The sequence below is a fragment of the Anguilla anguilla genome, chromosome 9, assembly GCF_013347855.1.
Source record: "Anguilla anguilla isolate fAngAng1 chromosome 9, fAngAng1.pri, whole genome shotgun sequence".
NCBI classification, from domain to species: Eukaryota; Metazoa; Chordata; class Actinopteri; order Anguilliformes; family Anguillidae; genus Anguilla; species Anguilla anguilla.
Genome location: NC_049209.1, coordinates 14,792,060 through 14,816,396, shown reverse-complemented (window position 1 = coordinate 14,816,396; position 24,337 = coordinate 14,792,060). Strand labels below are relative to the sequence as shown.

General features: G+C 38.4%; 1 protein-coding gene across 1 annotated transcript in view; it reads right to left on the bottom strand.

Annotated features, from left to right (window-relative positions):
* The window catches only part of tnmd (tenomodulin), a 61,451-nt gene that overhangs the window by 34,531 nt on the left and 2,583 nt on the right, over window positions 1-24,337 (bottom strand). Inside the window, exon 2 of the mRNA XM_035432729.1 lies at window positions 22,077-22,211. Coding sequence (XP_035288620.1) covers window positions 22,077-22,211 — 135 coding nt within the window. The remainder of the gene's footprint in view (window positions 1-22,076; window positions 22,212-24,337) is intronic.

Sequence of the window (24,337 nt, the reverse complement as noted above, 5' to 3'; positions counted from 1 at the left end):
GAGTACTGTGGTAGGTTTTTGCACTTCTCCAGTTTGCTTCATATTCCATTTTCCCTTCTCCTCAAGATGTTTTTAATGACCCATTTTTCCCTCCCTGTTCCCCCCCCGGGCGGGACTCTGTTTCTCACTTGCGTTTGACCACCTTGCTGTCGCCGCCTACCATCTGCAGCTGCACTTAATTTTCATGAGCTCCGCAGTCCCCTTTTCAGCTCCAAAGCATGTATGACTAATCACAGCCATTTTAAAGGACTCGTGCTCTCCGAGGCAATAAATCATGCCAATACGAGCTGCAGCGTCTGTAATAGAGCCGCGTTCGAGAGAGACAGAGAATGAGGTAGCTCCGGTCGGCGATCCGAGTCCCTGGCGTTCAGCGAGCTGCCGTTGGCCAGATCTAGGGTCTCGGCTACATTGTTGTCTGAAGCCCTTCTCCCTTTATAGGTAGGTGAAGGTGGTGGCAGATCTGCGGTGCAAAACTGAAGCACTTCAGTGCAGTTCAGTGACACAAGTTGTTATATTGACCCCCCAGAAAACTGATTTCTATCATCTTTCCCTCCTCCTACATCTGCAATCACTAACCACTCATCTCCCTTGGGAGCCAGTTTGGTGCACAATGGAACATGTTTGATAGAGAGAACAAAAACCTTATCAGGAAAATGCTTCCTGAAGCCCTTCTGAACTCCACTAGTCCCTCCTGTAATTGATTTCAGGGCGCTGTAACAACAAGCCCCAAATGAAAGGTTAAAAATAAAAGGAAAGACACGCAACAGTAATTTTCTGCCCTGAAAATGGCTGTATCCTCGTGTCACATGGCCACCTGGGTGAAGACGTGAGAAAGGAGAGCAATTTGGGGAAAAATATTCTGCTTGTTGCTAACCAGAGTAGGTAATGCTGAAAGCCAGCACGTTAGCAGAATGAGTCTGTCTCAAACAATTGTTGTTGTTGCCACAATTTTGTTTTCTTGTTTTTGGATTATGGGAACAGTTTGTGAAGAAAGCAAAATGTATGACACAGCACAGGAGTAGTATTTTCTCTATAGTATTACTTCTATCAGTTGCTCTCCATATGTGTACTCACAACTTTTCCTTCTTAACTGTAAGCATGGTAACCTTTCTGTGATTTTGCTGAGAGCTGAGAACATTGCTCATTACAGTTTAGATTAGAGTGGTTTCAGAAGGTTTTATTGCTTCAGTGACACAATATAAGGTGGACCAGGCAGACATAGCCACAGAGACAGGTACGATGTTTACAGCCTCTTAATTGCCTTTTGTGCTGTTTGTGGTACATCAGCCTGTCGACACAAGGACAGGAATAATGAGTGGGCATGTGAGGCTCTCCAGAAGGGATGGCAGTGATATTTCACTAATCTGTTTTCATTGCCCGTGGGAAGGATGTCACCACGAGGAACTGTGGTTAACAAGCAGACGCATGCGGCCGGCTCTCACCGAAAGAGCGACCCGAGAGCGGCCCAAGGACAATGGCACACCGGGGGTGTCATTGGCATAAGCACGCAAGACCCAGCTGAGCCACAGGCTACCGACACGGAGAGTGCGCTCTGTTCAGGTTCAAAGCCATGACCTCTACGCCGGTCCCCGTGGGCTGCACGAGCAAAGCAGGAAACAGAATTGCATTTGCCCCTTGGAACTGTGGCATAGCCAAACAGTGACGATCCTGACAACCCATTCGGTCACAGTGGGTGATATTGTTTCTCTTTCAGACAGAGCTGAGAGAGCAGTTACTCTCCCCTGTGTTGTTAACTTGAACTGCCCCCCACAGCTTAAGGTGTTCAGGAAGCAGACTGACCCCTTTCCTTAAATTGTATTTACTGAGCATGACTAATGTCGTTTACATAGTTTCAGATATCTCCATGACATTTCACTGGGCTTACACTTAAAATAAATATTGGTTAAACCATAATACATACTAAACCATAGTAAACCATACCATAGTACATACTAAAATCCTCTGATGTGTACTTATGTACTTGACAGAACCCAGAATATCAAGAACACATCAAAGCATACTTGCATGTTCTTTTCGTTCCCAGAGATTATTGTGTTTACGTAACAACCACAGAACTGTATAAGAACAACAGTTAAATTAGCAACTTTGACTTACTACGTAGTTCAAATGACTACGTTGTTTGAAATGACTTTGTAAGTCATTCCAAAGACTTAATTTATTGAAAATGACAAAAAATGACACTCGTATGAGCTTTAAGTGGAAATGCCATGCCATTTGGACACTTCAATTTGCGTATACTGCACTATAAAAAGGATGAAACGGGTGACTCTGAAAGTAATTATACAAAATGAAATATCTAGATTAAAATGGATTAATTGAAAATAAATGTATATTCTTTAGGGCACCTGGGTTACGACATGCATTGGCTATTTATTGTTCCTGATTTAATGTTCCATTTTCATCTAATTAAGACATGCAGCATTTGAATTATGCTTTTGCTGTCTTCCATTGAGAACATGAGCTGCACTGCATGAGATACATCTGCAAATGTGCAGTAGATACTGAGGTCCTGGGAATTATATAAAACAGCAGAATGTCAACAGCTCCATCTTGCATGGCTTGGGTGGGAGTTTTATTGGTAGGTCTAAACCTGGCTCACTTACTGCATTCTACAAACAGCATTCTATCCCTACATTTTCTCTGAAAATAGACCACAATTAGGTCACAATCAGCCAAATACTTGTTTGACAAAGGCTTTTCAAATGATGTCTATTCTGGAAATTTTTGAGAGAAGGGTTTCTATTTAGGTCACAGAGGTTTAGAGGTTGTGTGTTGTCAGTTTCACTTGATGTTTGTCATAAAAATTTGTGTGAATGATATTGCTAAACATGTTTGTTTTCCCAAATTGATTTTACAATATTTACAGTTGGGGTTTCCCTAAAATGAAGTAATTCCCTACCCTGTACATCAGACTTTCAGCATAAATTAGCATTATACAGTGCCCTCTCTGAAACAAAATGTATAAGAAATACCCTTTAATGCAAAATCAAGAAAAACTATGTTTGTCCCAAACATTTTGGAAGGCACTGCATGTGCAATGTTGTCTAACATAAAAACAAATTTACCGAACCAAGACACTTTCCCAAACAAATTTAACAAAAATGACATATAGCTTGAAGAACATTTAAAAAACACCCAAAGCTAGAATGTACATCTTTGCCTTCTCACAATACCGTACAGGAATTTCATTTTAGCACAATGGCTCCATAAAGTTAGACTTGCCTTTTGGCTATTTTCAGTGAAATGAATCACTACACCTACACAAAGCTGAGAGAATTTAATTAATGGTGACCTTTTAAAAAGGATAGTCCCTTAGCATTAAAAAGGGCTACAAAAGATCAGTTATATAATTTTTTATGGTCACCATGCCAAAGGTACAAGGGTAGTTAAAATATAAGGACTTTCTAACTGCTTTCTGGTTGTTCTTCAATTTTCTAAGAAACTGTGATACACTGGAGATCTCAACACAATTAAAAGGTTTAGTTATGTCTTTTTGTGTTATAACAAAATAACTGGATAAAACAACAGCCAATGAAAACAAATGCAGATTTTAGGCCAGTTCTCAGATTGCAATTTCAATAATATCTGTGCAGATCCAAAATTAATCTTACTATTAAAGTCTATGTTGTGAGCCAGGTATGAATACACTGATTTAGAGTTGGACAGTGAACTCATAAGAATAAATGTGTTTGAAAATATAGACTTAACATATGTATGCCTTTTATCAGTTATTTATAAATGACTGTTTTGTGTTACGGATCCTCTTCGGTTAATTGCAATAAGCAGGGTTTACCAATTTACACAAGCTCAAATGAAAGGTATTGGTAGTTACCTCCTAAATTGTTATTAAATCATCCATTCAGAAGGCAGTGCCCTGTCACAGGAGAAAACCCACTAGCTCAAATGGAACTCTTAACATATAAGTCTTAACAGACAACATTTGGTCCCACTCTAAGATGTGAGTGTTATCTATTAAGTGTTGAATTAACACTGGGCATTTTGCTGCGTGGGTTTAAAGCTGTATAGGCACTAGTATGTTCAAATGAAGAAAAAGTGATGTTCAAAACTATTTTTTGCTTTCTTGGTGTAAACCTTCTTTATTTCAAGTGACAAAGATAATAAATAACTACATTCAGGATGCAGTGAATGTGTGACTTCGTCTTTTGCTAAAATTAAGTTCTCTGGGTTTTTGCTGTGAGGAAGACAGGTATCATGATCAATGGATAGTGCATGTGAAGAAGGGATCTTCCTCTTCTGCAGATTTAACCCAAGGCCAGAGGCTTAGTGCCCAGCATCAGATAAAAAAAATATTGGGTTTTTTTTACAGGTCTCAACAAGGTGCTTTTTCGGCAGGCGCTCTTATCCAGAGCAACTCTTACATTAACTCAGAAGTTATTTTTTACAGCAGCATAAGATTCCTTACATATTCAGCTGGATATTCACAGAAGAGATTCAGGTAACACAGCTGGCTCAAGGGTACAACAGCTACATCCCACCGTGGAATCAAGCTGCAACCTCAATGCTACCACTGTACTTCCCTTACCATTATACTGCACTACCACCACATTCATTTTAAAAGTCTATGCAAAATTAGTCAAGTACAGGAGCTGGCCTAGCACTTTGAAGTCTGACACAGCTTGGTCTTCTGTGCGATTTAGCAGAGACAATGTTTTCACAGTGGGGACACCTAGACATGCATTAACAGAAATGGAAAGAAATGAACATGGACTTTCATTCTAAAAACAATACAAAATAGGTAAATAAATCAATTAGGATGATAAGGCCAAAAGAAATGTTAAACGACAAAGGTTAATGTACATGTTTAAAACTGCAAGAAATTAGGTAAATATATTAGATATTACTCATGTGTCATTGTTTCTTAATTAAGCTTAAATGATTTTGCCTCCTGAATGGGTTTTGAGTAATGCATTTCTATTTCCTACGTGGAGACATCTTTTATTCTTTATTGCTTTCTGAAGAATCTGGAGATTCAGCTGCACCAGATATTCTTGTGGAAGGAAAGAGGGGATGGGGAAGGGAGTTCAGGAGGTAAATCAGTTGGAACAGAACTGTTTGAGAAACTGATGCATATCTGGAAACCTGTATTTATTATTGGATAAAGACAAAACTGCAAAAGAGGTGCAGCTGAAAGGTATGGTTTCATCACATGTCAAAAAAAAAGACCACAGACTTCTGGCAAGAAGGAAAAGGTGGGAGCTTCTTCATACGTAAAAACAAACATTCCTCCATGAGTTATGTCTCCATGCCACCGTGTATGGTATGGTACGGTACATCTCAAATGTTTAGCCACCATCTTAATGGTATATTATGTAGGATTGTGTGGCCCTTGTAGACTCTGTGTTTGTAAACCCCACTCACACCTCCTTAGGTCTCAACCCCACCCACACCTCTGTTGAGGACACACCCTTGAGTACTACAAGCAAAATGTCAAGCAAAGAGGTGAGGTGGTTGGAGATATTGAAAATAGCATTTTTAGCAACATGAACGTTTCCATTTAGATGGTAACAGTAATTATGCAGTGTTATAACGATCTTTACACTGAGTGCAGCCCTTAGCACGTAGGAACATTGTATGGTAGCTACTCCGTAGTACCGGTGCGGCTATTTTGTGCTTTTCTTCGTTTGGTATTTAGCTATTCTAGGCCATGTTTCATGAAGCAGGATTACTGAGTTAGCGGGATAACTGCACTGAGTAAAACTCAGAGCCCTCCCAAATCTGGAACATGGACTGAATAAGAGCTGTTCTGGATTTTATTCTGCCCAGTTATCCAACTGACTCAGTAATCCTGCTTCCTGAAATACCCCCCAGGACATTTAGCTAGAATTGGGATATAAACACAGAATCACGTGTGGAATAAGCATTATAGGCAGGCCATAGGTCAATCATAGCTAGCTAATACACTTGTAAAGTGAATTACTTTTTCAAGTTATCCGTTTCAAAGTTGTTAGCAACTTTGCTAGCTTTGTTAGTGAAATTGGTTACATGTATTGTTAGCTAGATAGCATGCATGCTGTATCAAATTAATTTGCTCTGATTGAAATAAATGTAGATTACTGAGCTAGCTATGTTGCAACTATAAACAGTAACAGCAGTTTCCATGGGGGGGGGGGGGGGGGGGCTTTGTAAGGTAACTAGCTAAAAGTAACGTTACTTACAGGTCCAACAGAAAACAAGCCACGTCCGCGTCGCTTTTCATCTCCTTGGCAAACGTCAGCCGATGCCACCGAAGAAAAGTAATTCCATTCCACTCCAGTTTTTGAACAAGCCCTGTCAGCTTGTCTTATTTACTTCATTGTCTCTAGGCCCCTTAGTATCTGCCATTGCAGCATACTAGCAACTTTGTGGCAATCTGATCCCAAACCGCAGGCTCTGTAGCCACGCCACCCCTCCCCACACAGAAGAGTGCCATGCCCAGAAATGTCCTGAACACATTTTAGAATAACAAATACAGATAAAAGGTGCACAAATTTGGTTAAAGTCTGTAAAGACTGAGATTGCCAGTGCATCATAGACATACCTTAGCATAGATATTTTATAATATTTTAAAATAAAGAATCCAGCATAGTATGCCTTTCAGGGGTGCTCAACTCCAGTCCTGGAGGGCCGATGTGTGCCCTGGTTTTTGTTCCAACCCCACAGCTCTATACACCAGCACTGGTTCACTCCAATTTCAGACCACAAAAACATTCTCACCACAGATACATGGACAGTCTGCAGCTACAGTTCATGATTTTACTAAAAAAATATCTGGCAAAATAAATGATTGGGGCTAATTAAATAGTTTTGGGCAAAAGTTGGAGTGAAATCCTGAAATGGATCGGCCCTCACTGTCCACCCCTGCTTTAGGTGTACACCAGGAAATGTATTTCCGACACTGGAACAGCATATGAATAAGAGAAAGCAAAACTACGAAAAGCATGACTAATTGTAAAAGACTCATCGGTCATTGAATAGAACCTTGAACACTAAGAACATAGCAGCATTAATGGAAGTCAAGGACAAATGAGTCAATTAGAATGTCCCAATAGACTTTAAGAGGGTAAGTGATACCATTGTAAAAATATAAATAAGAGGAGGCTGAAAAATGCTGGACAAAAGCTGAGCTAAATTATACAAGAATAATAATGATAAAACACAAACTGTACAGACAAGCAATAGCTACCTCCTGTGTTTCTCTCCTTTCATTACCATAATGGCCAGCCTGTGGGGATGAGAGCCCCAGTGAACACCATAAAGTGTTAGCTGCAGGGAGATCTTCCAAAAACCAGACGCATTGAATGCACAGCGACGTAAAGGTATCTGCACTGTGTGGTCCTTACAAGGGCTTCAAGCTAGACACAGAATACCTCTTCTCTCTACAGCTTCTCAATCTCAGTCTTTGTAACCTTATATTTATAGAATGCTGAACATTTATCAGCGCTGACAAATCAAATGCCAGCTGGCACACTCACCTTTCAGTTTCATGTAATTGCTAATTCCCAGAATCCAGAAATAAACAACAAAGTGTTCATTGTTTCAACAATTCAACAGTGCCTTACGGGGGCAAGTGATAATTATAAATAGACTACGCAAAAAACTTACTTGCGACAAATATCAGTTTACTTACAGCACATACTATCCACACATACAACACATACAATCCACATGTGAAGTCATAAATTAATATTAACATTAAAGTGACAATCCTTCTTTTTTTCATATAAAAAATGCCATATGTGATTACTTTTCACACTGGCATATTCACAGAAATATCTATCCAATGTGTTTGCATTCTGAAATTCCCCCTGCTATTTTCCGCTGGTGGTGTCAGGTGTTACAATTCCAATGGAACATGCATGCTGAATGCAAAAGAGTGAGTGTCTCTGGGCACTCTTCTTACTCCAAAATATGTTACTGTTGGATTACCTTATAAGAAAAATAAGTGCTCAATGTACACCTAATAGCTTAGTTTCAAATGGCACTCTGGTATTTGGCGTTCCATTTGAAACTAACTTTTATGACCACCAATCACCACAGATGACGCCAAATCCACCAAAACTGAAAAATTAATGAAAACTACTTTAGGTACTCTGTAATATGCTGTCAATGTATTACTCATTATTAGCAAATACAAAACTAATTAAGTAAATATGTCATTTATACAGAAAAGTCCAGAGTATTGTACATTCATAAGGATTCGTAAACTTTGTAACCCTTTTCTGTTTCTTAAACACATTTATACCTGAAAGAATGTTTAGTATATAAGCACTCGCCTACCACTGCAGAGACCCGGGTTCAATCCCCGGCGGTACTTCCGGCTTGGTCAGACATTCCTACAAACACAATTGGCAGTGTTTGCGGGTGGGAAGCCGGTGAGGGTATGAGTCCTGATCGTTGCATTAGCGACTCCTACTGGTTGGGGCACCTGTTTAGCAGGGAGGGGATCTGGGGGAGATAGCGCGAACCTCTGCACGCGTTATGCTCTCCCAGTGAGGTGAAAAAAGAAGCGGCTGGCGACTCCACATGTATCGGAGGAGGCATGTGGTAGTCTACACCCTCCCCAGACCAACAGAGGACAGTACATCGACCAGGACCGTGATTCACACTGGAATTGGTATAACGACTAAATTGGGGAAAAAATGGGAGAAAAATGGCAGAAAAAAAAGAATGTTTAATCCCAAAAACATTAGCATTTTCTGTAAAACCACTCACAGAACCTCCATTCCAGAACAGTACAAAATAAAGTTATATAGCGTTTAGAGACATGTTCTTTCTGGATGAGGAAAATTGTAATCACTGAAACTGCCACCCTTACACCGTGAAAATACAAGACAATATGCGTAAAATGTGTAAAATGCAAGGAATATCTGACTGACACATACAAAATAAAACAATTCATGGAAAGTACAACAAACTTAGTTAGAAAGGGATGAAATAATCCACATCCAAAAGGGGCTGCTGTCATTGTACATGTTTTCTTTTTTCCGCATTGAAGCAAGGCATCTATGCGTCTTCTTTACATCCATTGTACCAAACAACAAATGTGTATATGCACATATCTACCAACAGCATCCCTGTTTTGAACCCATTTAAAAAAATGTCAAATGGGTCATATTTTTCCAACTTGTCAATGCATCTGGAATACATTCACAAGTAAGCCCATGGGGATTTTTACGGTAAGAAATCAAATTATTCTAACTGCAGTGTTGTTTGCATCTTTTATTTCTGAGATGTAAAGATCAAAGGTGTCAAGTTCTCAGTTCACAAGCTGTCTATTCTGACTCTTTTGAAAATCTTGAGGCTCTAGTATCTTTAGAATACAAAAATAAGATGGTTATGACTGAAAACCTGACTGTGGGAATGACAAGACACATCTGCAGACTTTTGAAAGGAATGAACACCAGCTATTATTTGAAATAAAAACATGACAAAAATATGAAATATGACATTTTCTTGGCCAATACCCTTATAGAAAAAAATCACACGTGAAAATCACAACTTCACATGAGAATTTAACCTTTTAACATGTGAATTAAAATATTCACATGCAAATTAAAATTTCCACATGTGAAAAGAAAATAGGACACATTGAGTAATTTGTCTTCACATTATCTTCACATTATCACCTTTTTAAAATATGAACTACAATTTTCACATATATGCAAACATTACATGCGGCTTGAAAGAGCATAGGTTACCTTTTTCCACTCTCATCTTATAACTGGATTATTTTTATAGTTATTACTTTAATGGTTTTTGGAACACGTGGTTTTTGACCACATGCTTTTTTTTGTAAAGCACAGCACAGGATGAAAGTTAATTGGCCACAAAACCACCTGAGATCAAATGAACACTATTAAAAATAAAAAACCAACGGCACACATGATTTCCATGTTCAAAAAACCTCAGAGGCGATGTTTTGTTTAAAAACTGGTAAATGAGGTCATCCTTGAGTCAGTTTCCAAATATTATATTTGCACCTACTTTGGGGGTATGCTACTTATGCCATAGAGACACCTCCAATAATAATGTGCATGGTTTCATTAGGTACACCTATCTAGTACCTTATAGGACCCATTTAGCCTCCAGAACGACCTGAATTCCTTGTGACATAGATTCAACAAGGTGCTAGAAACATTTCACCAATTTTGGTCTATGGCAGCTTGATGGCATCCTACAGTTCCTACACATTTTGCGGCCACACTTTCATGCTGTGAACCTCCCATTCAACCTCATCCCAAAGATGCTCTATAGGATTGAGATCTGGGGACTGTGCAGGCAATTGGAGTAAACTGTAGTCACTGGCATGCTTGGGGAACCAGCTTGAGACATGGTGCATTATCCTGCAGGAGGTATCCATTTAAAAGAGGGCAGACTGTGGCCATAAAGAGAAACACATGGTCAGTAACAATGGTTAGGAATGCTGTGGCATTCAAATTATACTGAATTGGTATTGAGTCTGTGGCCATTTTAAAAGGTTTAGTTGTTGTTCGGACATACATATATTTAATCCATTTATACAGCTGTATATTTTGCTGAAGTAATTCAGGTTAAGGACACAATGCCAGTGCCCACCTTTCAGTTACAAGCCCAGTTCCTGAAATATACTACACTACGCGTTGCCACCCTAGACTGGACAATTGCCGCTAATGTAAGCGGATTAGTTTTAAAAAGCTAGCGTACACTTGACATTTGTTCTCCATAGTAACGAGAGTTTATTTATACATTGATGGAGTTGTGAGTAACAACCATCACGTACAAAAACAGTTCCTGACCTTGTGGGATTCTTGAGTAGTGCATTGTGACAATATTTGTTATTTAAGTGTTGAGTGAAAACTTGACAACTAAAACAAATCCAGAGAAAGGAATAAAAGTGGCTTACTCTATGGGCCTACAGTATTCATCCTGTAACAAACATTGCTCACAATTTACCCAAAGGGAGAAGATTTAGACAAGTTGTTGCCTACAAAGTCACAGACAATTGTATATTTTCTGTGCCTGAGGAAATGTTGAAACTGAAAAACATGTAGTCAAAGTACCCAGCTCACAGCTCTGCTGTGCCTTGCACACTGTCCAGAAGCAAAAAGAAACAAGAGGAGCTTGGCAGCAGTGCTCAAAGGCGGTTTGCCAGCCCGGGCACTGACGGTCTAGTCCATTGATTTCTCACACAGAAATTTGTGGACCAAAGGCACTGGGGTTGAGAAGTAGGATATCAATGAAAACATGTTAATTTCCTTTCCTCTTCTGTGCTGGCAAAACTCTTCCTCCTGACAGGATGAGTTCAACCACAATATCTTGCGGCGTTTTCATTTTGCAGTTGAGAGGACACGACCGTGGTGGCAGGACCCCACTGCCTTGCAATGCGACTCTGCACCAGATTTGTAAGGCAAACAGAGTCCATCCAAGATCCCTTATAAACTGCTTATTTTTTGCTAGTTGTTCTCTCCGTGGCAGGCCGAGAAACTAAGCCTGGGAGAATGCTGAGAGTTTTGTTTCAGCCGACCAAGAGAAGTGTAAACAGAGCTTAAACTTAATGAACAGGCTTGCAATGTAAAATCGGGGGTGATTATGTACAGACAACGATGGCTCCCCATGGGGATGAGGAACTAGCTGTTTGATTACATGATAGGGCTTCATTCAAACAATCTTCATTCATTTTTATTATTACCAAGAGTTTGCTTAAAAACAGAAGAGATTGCATTTTGTTTATCCTCTAAGCTAAACTACTCTTTATACAGTTTATCTCTACAATAAGTCGTTATCACATTCACATCTTGCTACAGATTAGTGCTGTTAACATCTCCACCACAGGCAGGCAGTATTTTGGGACATTAAGAGAGCTGGGTTATTGAAATCACAGTCGATTTACCATAGAACCCTATGACCAGTGGTGTTAATATAAAAGACCACATAAAATTGGGTGGATATTAAGCAAGGCAATGTCAGCAGGGATCATCTGTATTCATATCCAAGTGTAAAGATAATATGAAATATATAAACATTTCTATTCAACCCACAGTGGCAGTCTCTGTCTGCGATGCATTTTCATGCATACCAATGATGAACTAGAGAGCACATCTGTAACTCAATAATGAAGCATGTCATGACTGATTACTCTCAGAGCTGATTAAGAAGTGCCAGAGATCACAATCATTAAATGAACTGTCTCAGGACCGCCATCATGGCCACTCGACCATAAACCTCTAGAACACAAGTATTCAACATTTTATTAAATATATACTAGAGATATGGCTGGGGGGTGGGTGTGGGGGGGCTGGGGTTTGGTGAACCCCCCTGAAATGCCAGAGTTATGCGGAAAAACATGTTCAAGTTGATTGAAAAGAAACAGGAGAGCCCCTGCAAATACAAATGCTCGCAGATGATTATTAACAGTCAACAATTGAATGTTTCATAAATTGGTATTTCAATCCCCCTAAATTAATTTTAGATTATTTGAGTAGCATAGTCGGGGGGGGGGGGGGGGGGGATTCTAATTCCTGACTATGCCACTCAAATAATCTACAATTAATTTAGTGAATAAATGTAGGGACTGAATTGAAAGAAAATGCCTGAATTTGGCATCACGCAACAGGTGGATTGCAGATCTGTGGAGCACTAACTTCAAGAATGTGTCACAATCTAAAATCACATTGCAGCACACCTGTGCTCTGCCCCCAGAATGCAATTCGTTTTGTGTTTGGGAGCCTTAACTAACAATAGACTGACATTTAGAAAGGATTTTAAAAAGATGATTCACGTTGGCACTGAGTAACTGCTTCAGATCAAGACGAAACATGCCGCCAAAAATGTGACTGGAACACATACTGGTCCAAAAGTATAAGCTCAAGGAATCTGATAAGAACACAATGATGTTTTTGGCCACAAAAACCAAAGCAGTGCCATAAAACTGCACATAATTTTGTATCCACCCTGATAATTTGGAAAACTGCCAAGAAAATCCCATACACTGAAAATACCATCATTTAAGTATGGTCTGCAAACAATGCATTTAAAAATAACATAGAAAAGGTCAGTTATCATTATAGTTAATAAAAAAGCGGGTTGACATTACATTAATTTAGCAGACACTCATCTAGAGCAATACAATATAGAGTAAAAGGAACATAAGTGCATTCCCCTGATTAATAGGAACAATAGTGCTAAACCCAAACAACTTTAACATTCCCAGACCAGTGAGGAAATATGCAGCATCACTACATCACTAGAACAAACTAACTATGCTAACCAAGACCCAAAAAATGCAAACTCTAAATACATATGGGCAACATCCATAAAAAGCCCAAAGAAGGAAAAGACAAAAAACATAAAAATCCATAAATATATCATAACCTGAATTAATACAAAGCAATGGGAGTGCTAGGGGAACCAAGATTCAGTTGTGGGTCAGAAAATAGGCAATGATTCTGCTGTCCTAACCACTTCGGGAAATTCATTAGATAATGTTCACCGAACTGAACAGTTTAGTTAAGTTAACTAATGTCCTTAAGTATAAGAGCCCATTTGTAAAAACAGCTACACAATGGAAATTATTGCATTGCATGGATCATGAGCTATTATAAATGATTAGCTACATAAAACCTGGGACTGCATAAAAACTGGTCTGGTCTGCTTTATTCTGAACAAGCAAGTCAGGTGCTTTGAACTGGTTTCTGGGGACAACTAGCTGGGAACTAGTAAGACTCAGTCTTCACAGAGATGGAGGAAAAAGTGGAAATAACATCCTCCAACAAATCTTACAGCAGATGAATGACTGATTTATCTGCTACTAAGCCTCAAGATACACACACATACTGTGGAGAAAAATGTATTTTTCTGGCAAAACCTGGTTTTAGACAGACACCCACATAGACACAGCTGCTCAAACGTGTATATATTCAGCCATACACTAGATTGTGAGAAATCAGAACAATGATAGAAGCAAAAAAACAGAATTCCCCCTTGTTAAGACTATGATTGTAGCAAGCAAAAAAAAGGTACTTTGAGCCAGGAGGAGGTGGGTACCAACCTTTTACAGGCAATTTGACACATGCCAAAGAGATAAATGATGGCAAACTCTAAATCTTCCCCAAGCGTCTGTAACGCTATATGTTTGCAAGTAATTAAAAGAAGGTCCCAGTTGGCAACCATGTCATATTGAAATACAATTCACTGAACAAATTACCTTTCGGTTGAGGTTTATGCAAAGTGGGATACTGGGGACCACTCTGCAAGATCTTGTCACCGCAGTGGAGGGGGGGGGGGGGCAGACTTCCACGAACAATCTTGAAGCATTGACTTTAATTTGCTAGGAAGGTCAATCATTCAAAACTGGGCAACAAGCCAAGAGCTTAATATTGTAATTCAGGAGTTTAAAATGGAGGTGAAAGGATAAATATTTCCAGAGAGGATGAATACACTAAGCAGAAAATTATGTTAAATGTTCTGTGAAAACAACAGCAACAGTGGTCTTATTGCACACACAAGTCACAATATTGGAGCCCACTCACCTTTTTCCACCCTTTACCACAAAGTGCTCGTAAAAGCCTCCTCCTGACATCAAATGTGAGACATTTTTTTCAATATTTCTTCCATTAAACCGTTCTTTTTCTTTGAGTGACCACCAGACCGCGGAACATTTGAATCTATTTTGATTACAGTAAGAACCCAGAGAACATGCCTTAAACTCCCAATTATAAGTAGACTGAAAGCCTCAGTAAGCCCTAAAGCGCATAGGTAACTCATCATTTTTACAGTCCACTGACAGATATCACAGAAAATTAGGCACCACATGGCTCTGATCACACTTTATTAAAGTTAAAAAAAGATGTCTGCTCTCTGTGATACAATGTTTAGCAAGGACAAAGCGCAAAGACCTAAAGCCATCCAACCCTATGAAATCCCAGAGAGCAAAGCACCTTTCTGGGGAGCAGCTGAACTACTCATTGTGAGTTGCTGAGGGTGGCAGCGGTGGCTTATGATTAGTGAACTGGGCTTGCAATTTATGTGGCTGCATGTTTGATTCCCCAGTAGAGTGCTGCGGTTGTACCCTTGAACAAGGTACTTAACCTGCTTGTGTTAGCAAATATTCAGCTTTATAAATGGATTGTATGTAAAAAATAATTGTCCAAGCAACCGCCTCTGGGAACCTGCAACTGCAATGACTGACCACTGTCATTCTTCCCAATTGATTTTCTCTCTTTAAGGCTACTCTGACATGGTCTAACTTGTGTATTCTAGTACATACTCTGATTGTACAAATGGTTTCGAAATTGTCAGTGTTAATATTACAGAAACGTATATCAACATAGATAAAATTTTTAATGCATGCCAACCATATTATGACAAAACTTACTGTATCAACGTGTCTGTTCCATAACAGACTTTTTCAAAGCAAATTAAATACATGTACTGCACTGCATTTTTCACTTACATGAAATAATATAATATACATAGTAACTTTACATAATATAGTAATGATATCTGTGCTTGTTGTCTACTTGATACCTTTCACGTAATAACACTCATGTGCATGTTTGCTGTGTGTGTTTTTGATTAATTAGATGTTTTTTCGTTTGAAATATTTTGACTTTAATAAAATAATTATTAAAAAAACAGAAAGGCTTCTGTATATTTGTGTTTAAGATCACTACAACACAATACAAAGAATAATAAAGTGAATGTTTTAAGAAGAATAAAATGCACATAAACTTCTACTCATAGGATGTTATTGATTGACTGTGTACATTATGGCCGTGATCGGAGAACTAACTACTTGAAAGAACGGACCGCTTTCATGCTCTCCCATTGATGGTGGGTTGTAACTATTTTTACTGTATAAGCTGTGTAAGTTGCTCTGGATAAGATCAACTGATGAATGCTTAATGTCAATGTAAATGCAGTGAACACCATGGTTTATATCCAAGCATTTATTATTTTAAACATGACAGTTTTTATGAAATATATTACATTAATTATCCAATTAGCCTATGTCTAACTGACAGTAAATTGTCAAGACAATTTGTATCTCTAGTTAAAGCAGACAGTGAGAGCTACAAAACAAGGTGTCACTTGATGAGATTGAGAAAATATTCCTGGAGATATGACCGTTCGAATGCTGTGTTTTTGCGGAACACAGTTGTGAGAATACTGGCACATTTTTTTTTCTCATAACATTACACCTGCAGACCAATAACTATTGAATGTGCTATATTTGTATAGTCCCTAACCCAGTGCTTACTATGAATTAGAATAAGTTTGATTAGGATAGTGTTTAAACTATAATTTCACAAAAATATGAAAAATTGATATCTCAGGTTTAACCTCTAATTTAATTTAGCTTTAAACCATGAATGCTTGGAGAAAAATGGCTGCCTGCAAGAGGGGTGGAGATGAGTGGACGAATGTAGAGAACAAAGAGGCGCGAAGAAAATTGGGGCAGCTTATCTGCTTCTCCTTCATTAAAGTCAATGTTGATTATTGATGAAATATCTGTATCATAAGTGCTATATTTTGTGAGCTCACAAATAGTCCCATAGCCTATAGCAGATCTTAGATGTGGTCAGCCCATTTAAAGCCGCAAAATAAGTTGCAAGTTTCAAATAGCCTAGAAGTAGTTGCATATAGGCTACACTAGCGTGTACAAACATGAACCTGACATTGTGGTTCGCATTGAGACACTAATTAATATGTAATCAGCAACATAACATGAAAGTCATAGTATACCAACATAACAACTTACTGTAATTCCAGAATCCCGATGTGCCCGAAGTGTGAATATACAGAGCACTAATTCACCTCATATACTATCGCTGTACTTTGACAGCCTACATTCTATTGACTGTTGTGGAACACAATGCATCAGCGACTGTATATCCATTTAAGTTTAAGGCATGTGTGTTGTTATTTGGCATGTAGCCCTGACTACCATCAAACAGCTATCCCAGCAATGCAGACCAGTGCGCAAACACTCTAAATACTAGCGATGAATGTGATTTCATCCTGCAGACGTCATGCGACATGTGCGCTTACAGGGAATAAGGTAACCAACATGCGGAAATCCAATGTACCATATATTTTGAAGTACAAAATGTACAACACTAGTCTAAAGCTACCTTCACACCTGGCATTGTAACTATAAACAGTAACAACAACTATAACCATACACAATTTCACAAGTATACACACTTTACGATGTTGTCCCACAATCCACAATATTCTACAGTCAGTATTGTTCTGAGAAGCATCATTCGGAAGATGGAGGACAACTATTTCATCGATCTCATACTACTGTACTTACTTACTTCTAAACTATACAAAAAAGCACAATTGGCAAATTTGGGTCCATTAAAGGAACCTCATATCCAGGTGTCTACCAATGCATGCCCAGATAGTAGCTTTTATTGTGGCAATTTTATAAATCAGGATCACTACTGTCAAGCAGGACAACTTAAAAACTCTCGTTCAAACTGTTTGAATAAAATACCATACTGTAGGTGAGTAATGTATGCAGGAAGCTGGGATGTCTGTCATGGAATGTTCAACTGCCAGTGAAAGATGCGACACAAGGATTTTTCACTTTAGAATGGTTTATGATTTCCTGAAGATACTTTATCATAGTGCCTGCATTAAAAAAGTGAGCAATCCACATTTATAGTTATAGTTATTTTTTGCTGCATTTATAGTTAATGTAGTGGGAACATACTTACATACTACATACATTGCTTGATATGAAATTATTGCCAAAATCATTATAGTTATCGTAACAGTTATTGTTCTTGGTGTGAAGGTACCTACCATAAGACTATTTCAGGAAGAGGAAAGCCATGCATACGAGCCATTTCCCAAATTATTGACCTTCAGCTAATTAATTCTGTATATCCTTTTCGATAGTTTTCTCATGATGTGATAAGAAAGTTTCTCATTATAATGGGGTCCTTTTCTCATAAAGCCATATACTGGTTTGTCCTTATAATGAGAAATGATTCTCTGTTCACAAGAAAAGTTTATCATTATAAGTTTCTTGTTATAAAAAAAAAGCCTCCTGTAATAACGATATACTGAGTGTAAAATCTTTTTTCAGTGTGGCAGCAATGCGTTGCCACAATTTTGTATTGTATTATTAATAGAACATTATTATTGTATTAATGAAGATAAACTATTACTAGTGTTTATTTTTATCTGGGAAATATGCCACTTAGTTGCTGGAGATATCAGCAGCCTAGTGTATACTGTGTATACTAAGATGATGTATTTGGTATTTGGTTGTTCTCACACCATGTTTGCTGACCTATGTTTGCACCTAAAAGGTATTTTTTTATATTTTTCCATGTTATTTGGCCCTAATATGCTGAAAAAATCTGAATCAAAGTTCATCCTATAGAGCAGAACCACCATTTCTGCATATTTTGACTAGCCAGATGATGCGAAGCACGTTATCTGGCTAGTTTCGAGGGTGAGTCAAGCCTGGGGTACCCAAGAGCCACCGCAATTCCTTCCCCTTTGCCTTTTTCAGAAAAAAGGGTGGGAAATGCAAATAGTCTACTGTCTGCTGTCCCCACCTACGCACATGCAAGCATAGAGACAGGGCAAGAATAGGCCACACCCCCAAGATAGGGGAAAATAAACTGTTGCGCTCCATAGGGTTAGTATTAGCAGTCACTGGATAACAGAGATTATAAAAATGCCAAAATGTTGTTGTGTGTTGGGTTGCACAAATGACAACCCAATTTTAAGTTTTATGTCTTCTTGTGTAAAAAGACCAGGCCAATGAGGAGAAAAAGTGGATTCAGGCCATTAAACATGAGGCTAAAGCTGGAAAACTCTGGGATCCTGGATAAATTCACATCTATATTTGTAGTAAATTAGCCATTTTGTCACCGTTAAGTAGGCTACTGATTAGTTTCATTAGCAGTAAGAGGCTTTGTCAGAAACGGCAATTTGTATGTTCGTTTCTTCAGGGTGTGATGTGACGTGTAACTGCATAGCAAGCAACATTACACATCACATCACATCCTAAAGAAACAACATAAGCTAGGTAACGTTATGTTAACTTCGCTGCTTTTAACTAAGCTACTTTTAACTAATGTTATTATGCTATCATTAAATAATTTAAACAGCTTAGTTAAAGGCAGCTTAATTTAGAGCAGCTAAGTTATAATATCTTCTTTTCAGACAACCAACACAAATGGTACCACACTGTCCTTCTCTTGTTTTTTCTTGGTTGTCCCCATCAGTTCGGAACGGAGATCCCGGTCATAATAATTAGGTGTGAAAAGAGCAGCGCTGCTGATATGGCTGAAATAATTTGAATATGTATGCCCACACTGCCCCTCTCTACCCCAAGTAACACCCAACAAATCAAGTTGTAGAGCATCGCATGTGGGTGTTGAAATAACAGCAGAAAGCTGGAGAATATTGCTTTCAGAGACTTGGAATTGCTCTGTCTAGACAACAGCTGATGATAAAAAAATAAGAAATTGGGGGGGACATATTCATGATGGGCTTATAGAATAATGGGGAAAAAATATTTTGTGGGTGCAGTTCCCCTTTAAACAATTATTAATAAACGTACTTCCTAACACTTTTTCTACACATGGTTACAGGTGATTTATTACTTAAAAAATTCCAACCATTCCACCCAAAGAGTGCCAACCATTTCACTACATACAGTGTTATTCAAACCTATATGTGATCGAGGTGAGAGTTTCATGGTAGGAAAATTATACTGCAAGATATTTAATTAATACTTTAGAAATGCAGTTTAAGCACCAACAGTGCTTCACTACAGATCTGAACCTGCAACACAAGTCACAAGCCTAATTAAATCACAGGATGGCAGAATATTTGCAAGTAAAATAAATATGCTGCCAAATGTATTGATGCACAATCACAAGTATTCATGCGTCATATGAGGTAGAACAGGACAGTATCCTGGCTTTTCATATTACAAATCACAGCTCCAAAAACACAATTCATGCTCAAGCCCAAAAACACATTGAACAACGTAATTTATCACTTCACGCTGCCAGGGCAAGAGAAATAATGAATTTATCTCACAAAAAGACCCAATCAATTCATTTTCTAAATTCTGTCTTTTTTTTCTGAGCTTTTATCAAAGGCTAAGAGATGGAAGAGCTCATTCAGACAGCTTTCACGAGAAGGGAGAAAATGGAGGGAGCACACAGACTTAATAATGCTGTTTGTATTTGGAACTATTGATTGAGTTCAGCATTGGTCTTGAGTCGGTTTGTTTAATGCCCAAATGTGGTTTGACGAAATGAAGTGCAGAAAAACTGCACTTGAGCGGTGCTCAAATCGCGAGATGAATGACCAAGCCGGGAAGACGCTCCAATTATTAGGGGAGAACGATTTGAATTCGGGTGAAGCTGATAAATTGGTATGAAATCCAAGTGTCAAAACGGCCAATAGCAATTACACGTCCACAGGCAGTGGAAACTGGTTGGAACAGTGTCAACAATTTTACTGAGCTGGTGCCTAGATGCATACAATAAGGACAGGACTGACAGATCTAATAATGAATAAGACAGGAGACTCTTGCGGATGCCTCGCCACAAACCAAATTGCTTGGCAACTGTTAATTAAGCTTATTTAACCAAGTAGTCGCATTGCATTGTATGTGCATGCTGTCAAGGCAAATTATTTTTTTTAAAGGTAGAGTGACACCGTTCTCACTCCTGGCAGGTTTGGTTCATTGAGAACTGCCTGTGCTATGCGGGATATGGGACACTCTGTGCAAACATCATTGCAATAATGTTTCCATACTCACCACATGATATTTACTTATTTGAATTGACAAAATAATAAGAATAAGCTATATGGAATGAGTTAAACCTGCAGTAGGTAACTATTTTTAGAAAGACATCAGGGAACAGTCATGCTGAATTGGTAGCAATCACAGAACGGGCTTACTGTGAGAGAAATCCAGCACCATACACTGTGTTTATACCCTCAAATTCTGCATTGTAAAATCAGGGATGCACCCCGAGCTCTTGCTTCCAGAATAAAGGGGTACAACGTGAACCAATCAAAGAGATGGGTTGGTTCAAGTCATAGCCAATCAACACTAAGATTTACCTAGCACTTTCAGCTATTTGTGAATGTTGCTGTCAAAACAGTCCAAATGTCCAGTAAGCTAAAATGTCCAGCAGAGCACAGAACTGGTGCAAGATGTATTGGGTAACTTTTAGTCTGGGGTAGACGTAGCCTTGTTCAACAATTTACATGTATAATATATTTTGCTATTGTTAGTTATCGCAACCCATCAAGTTGATAGCTAACTTTAGACTGAATTTGGCAAAACCATCCCTTCATTAGCTACTGGACCAGCTGACTAAATAGAAAATGTTTTATTGTGTTATTGTTGAACTGCAACAGCAAAAATAATTCAGTTGATTTACCTGGACTTTTGAAGCTGACATTTTTAGTGTAGCTATTCCAGTCCGTAATCCTAAAATCCTGCTGAGGAGTCATAGCTAGAAACGTGGATGCACGTGAGATGTCCGGGGTGGGCGGGGGTGGGGGGGTGTCTCTTTCTCTGCGTGCAGGGCCAATGGACGATATGATAGTGAAAAATGTTCACTGCGACTGTTCAGAACATTGCCTACTGCATCTTTAAATATTTCAGTCTGTGAATATACCTGACACTTTAGAATATTTAGCAAATGTTTCCACTCCTTCCTTGTGTGTGTGTCACATGCAATTGAGCCTTTTCATTAAAATACTACATTTGCTAACTGCAGACACTTTTACTAAATTGTCCATTTGAATCTGCAATGTAATCATGAATTTGAAATGAAATCCTGATAAATGCCACATATGGATAGCCTTCATGAGGTACAGCAAGCTTTATGTGTTTCTATTCTGCATAACCATGCATGACCTGGATATCAGCAGCCCTAGGAACAAAGTTGAATTTGGTAGCTATTTGGTCTGTTTTATCTTGTGTGGGTGGTTGCGATTTCTTCGGATCAGAGATTAATCTAATTTTTTAAAATATCATCACAGTGGAAATAAGGGATAAGTGAAATATATCTTACCCGTCCGGGGGTGGTAGACCAGAACTGCTTCATGCTGAACACACAGAGGGTCAGTGACAGGAGGAGCAGGCTCAATACGGTCGCTCCCAGCTGGTAGCCCCGGTACCTGTTCTTCTTCTCCGTCCCAACTTCAACCTTCCAGAAGAAGCAAGGAAACACAGGGCACTTAGCTACTAATCTTCATAAGCAGACCCCTTTTGAGAAATTTAGCTATTTTACTTTCCTTGATGTTACTGCAGTGTATGGACTCAAGGCCTCAACCAATTGTGACATTAGTTCCTCTAGGCCCTGTAGGAACTTAATGTAGTGGGCCGTAAGTGATTAATATTAGCAATTTAATACATATTGAACATTTTTTCAAAGTTGAATTTCATGCATGCATTAAGTAGGTAAATTGATCTGATGTGCATCACATGAGATTGATCTCTCCTTCTTTACCTTGTGTAATAACTAGAATGAAGTACAGTAGTAACCTTCCACTGACACTGCAGGAATAATTGGTTAATACAGCTTTGTTATGACTTTCTGGATCTAATTCCTAAATTTATCTTGCTTAATAGTTTCTCAATTAATGATCCATAAAGGGGAAACAAATTAAATGGAATACAAGAATGGCAACAGATATGCATTAATTTCAGTAACGAGTCACCTTATAATACCTGCACTGTATTACACAAACAACATGCCTTGCTGAGCATTTTGTAGATATATAACCCTGTAAACATCAGGGAAAAAACTATATACAGAACACAATGACAGCATGAAGACATTAACAAAATGGCTGCAATAGAGTATTACTGATTAACAGTAGTATTTATTCTGGATTTAACAAGGAAAGGTTTTGTTTTGTTTGATGAGAAGTACATTTGCCTAGCTTGTTTTCTAGATCAGTCATGCCTTTCTAGCTATTAGGAATGCTATTTCTGCATACACCGAGGATTGATTATTTCTAATTTAACTGAAGGAGAAATTTTGTATTAACATACATATTATGCTTACATATTAAAAAAACAATCTTGGGTCAGGTTAGCATAGGTGATTCATAAACCATGGTCACATGATGAAGTTTTTCCTGCCTCATATGATCTTGTGACACGTATTATTGATGTCTATTGAGCCATCAGCAGAGCATCATTCTAAGGCTGCTTTGATGGATTGTGGAGTGTGTTTTCCCATATTGCTAAACTAAAAAAAGCAATAGTTTATGACCTTTTATTCATTTTATTCAGTGACATGATGAATGCACATTGAGGTTAAGTTATCAGTATAGTATAATTTATAGTGTGACAATTTTTTAAAACCTCCATCTCGTTTATAAACCCATGGCTATAGCATTTTTTTTTAATTCAAAGGAAGAACACCACCAAGATGGATTAATCTGCCATTGAGGTATGACGGTTTGTAGATGGAAGGATTAAATGAAACATGAAATAGAGTGATAACAGAAAAATTGAACTGAGCTAATATGAGTAGCACTACAATTTGCTCATTGCATATACATCTCATGTGTCATAGGAAAAAATTATAGAGCACACTTTGGGTGGCTCAAAGCAAGCTTGCCGTACTTTTGCTTAACATTCCACAGAATTCTACCTGCATTCCTTAGCATGCTAGTACTTGATTAACATGAGCATGACAAAACAAACCTCTAACTATTATATATTGTACACATATTCAATTTATTATTTTCACCAGCATCCATTATAATGCAGACACAGACATGCAATACAATTGATAACTGGCAAGATTGGCAACAGCTTGGTAATCTGACACAATATTGCACTGACAGCAGAGGAACCAGCCACACAAAGTTCAAAGCAGGGGAAAAGTGTGTGGGGGTCTCAGAGGATGACACATGAGAAGATGTATAAGAGCATGAAGTGGAGCATGGTTTAGATCCTTCAAGATCTTCCTGAAGGAGGCATTCCACGCAGGTAGATGAAATAAATAGTGAGAATATTCCGTTCATCCTGTGAAAATAAGGGTTTGGAAAGTACATGTGAAGAAAGGCACTAATGAACATTTTCTTTCTGGTAATGATGTGCAGGATGGATGCTCCAGGACTTCTGTTTAGAAACAAGATTTCTCTGTCAGTCAATCACTTTTCATTCCCAAAGGGAAATAGGAACCTATTGTTGTCAAGATGGAAACTTGACTGTACATTTAATAGACATTTAAAATGATAGATATTGCACAAAGCACAATTGCAGAAAACGATTCATACTAACATGCAAAGGACCATCAGTGAGGTCAAACTTATT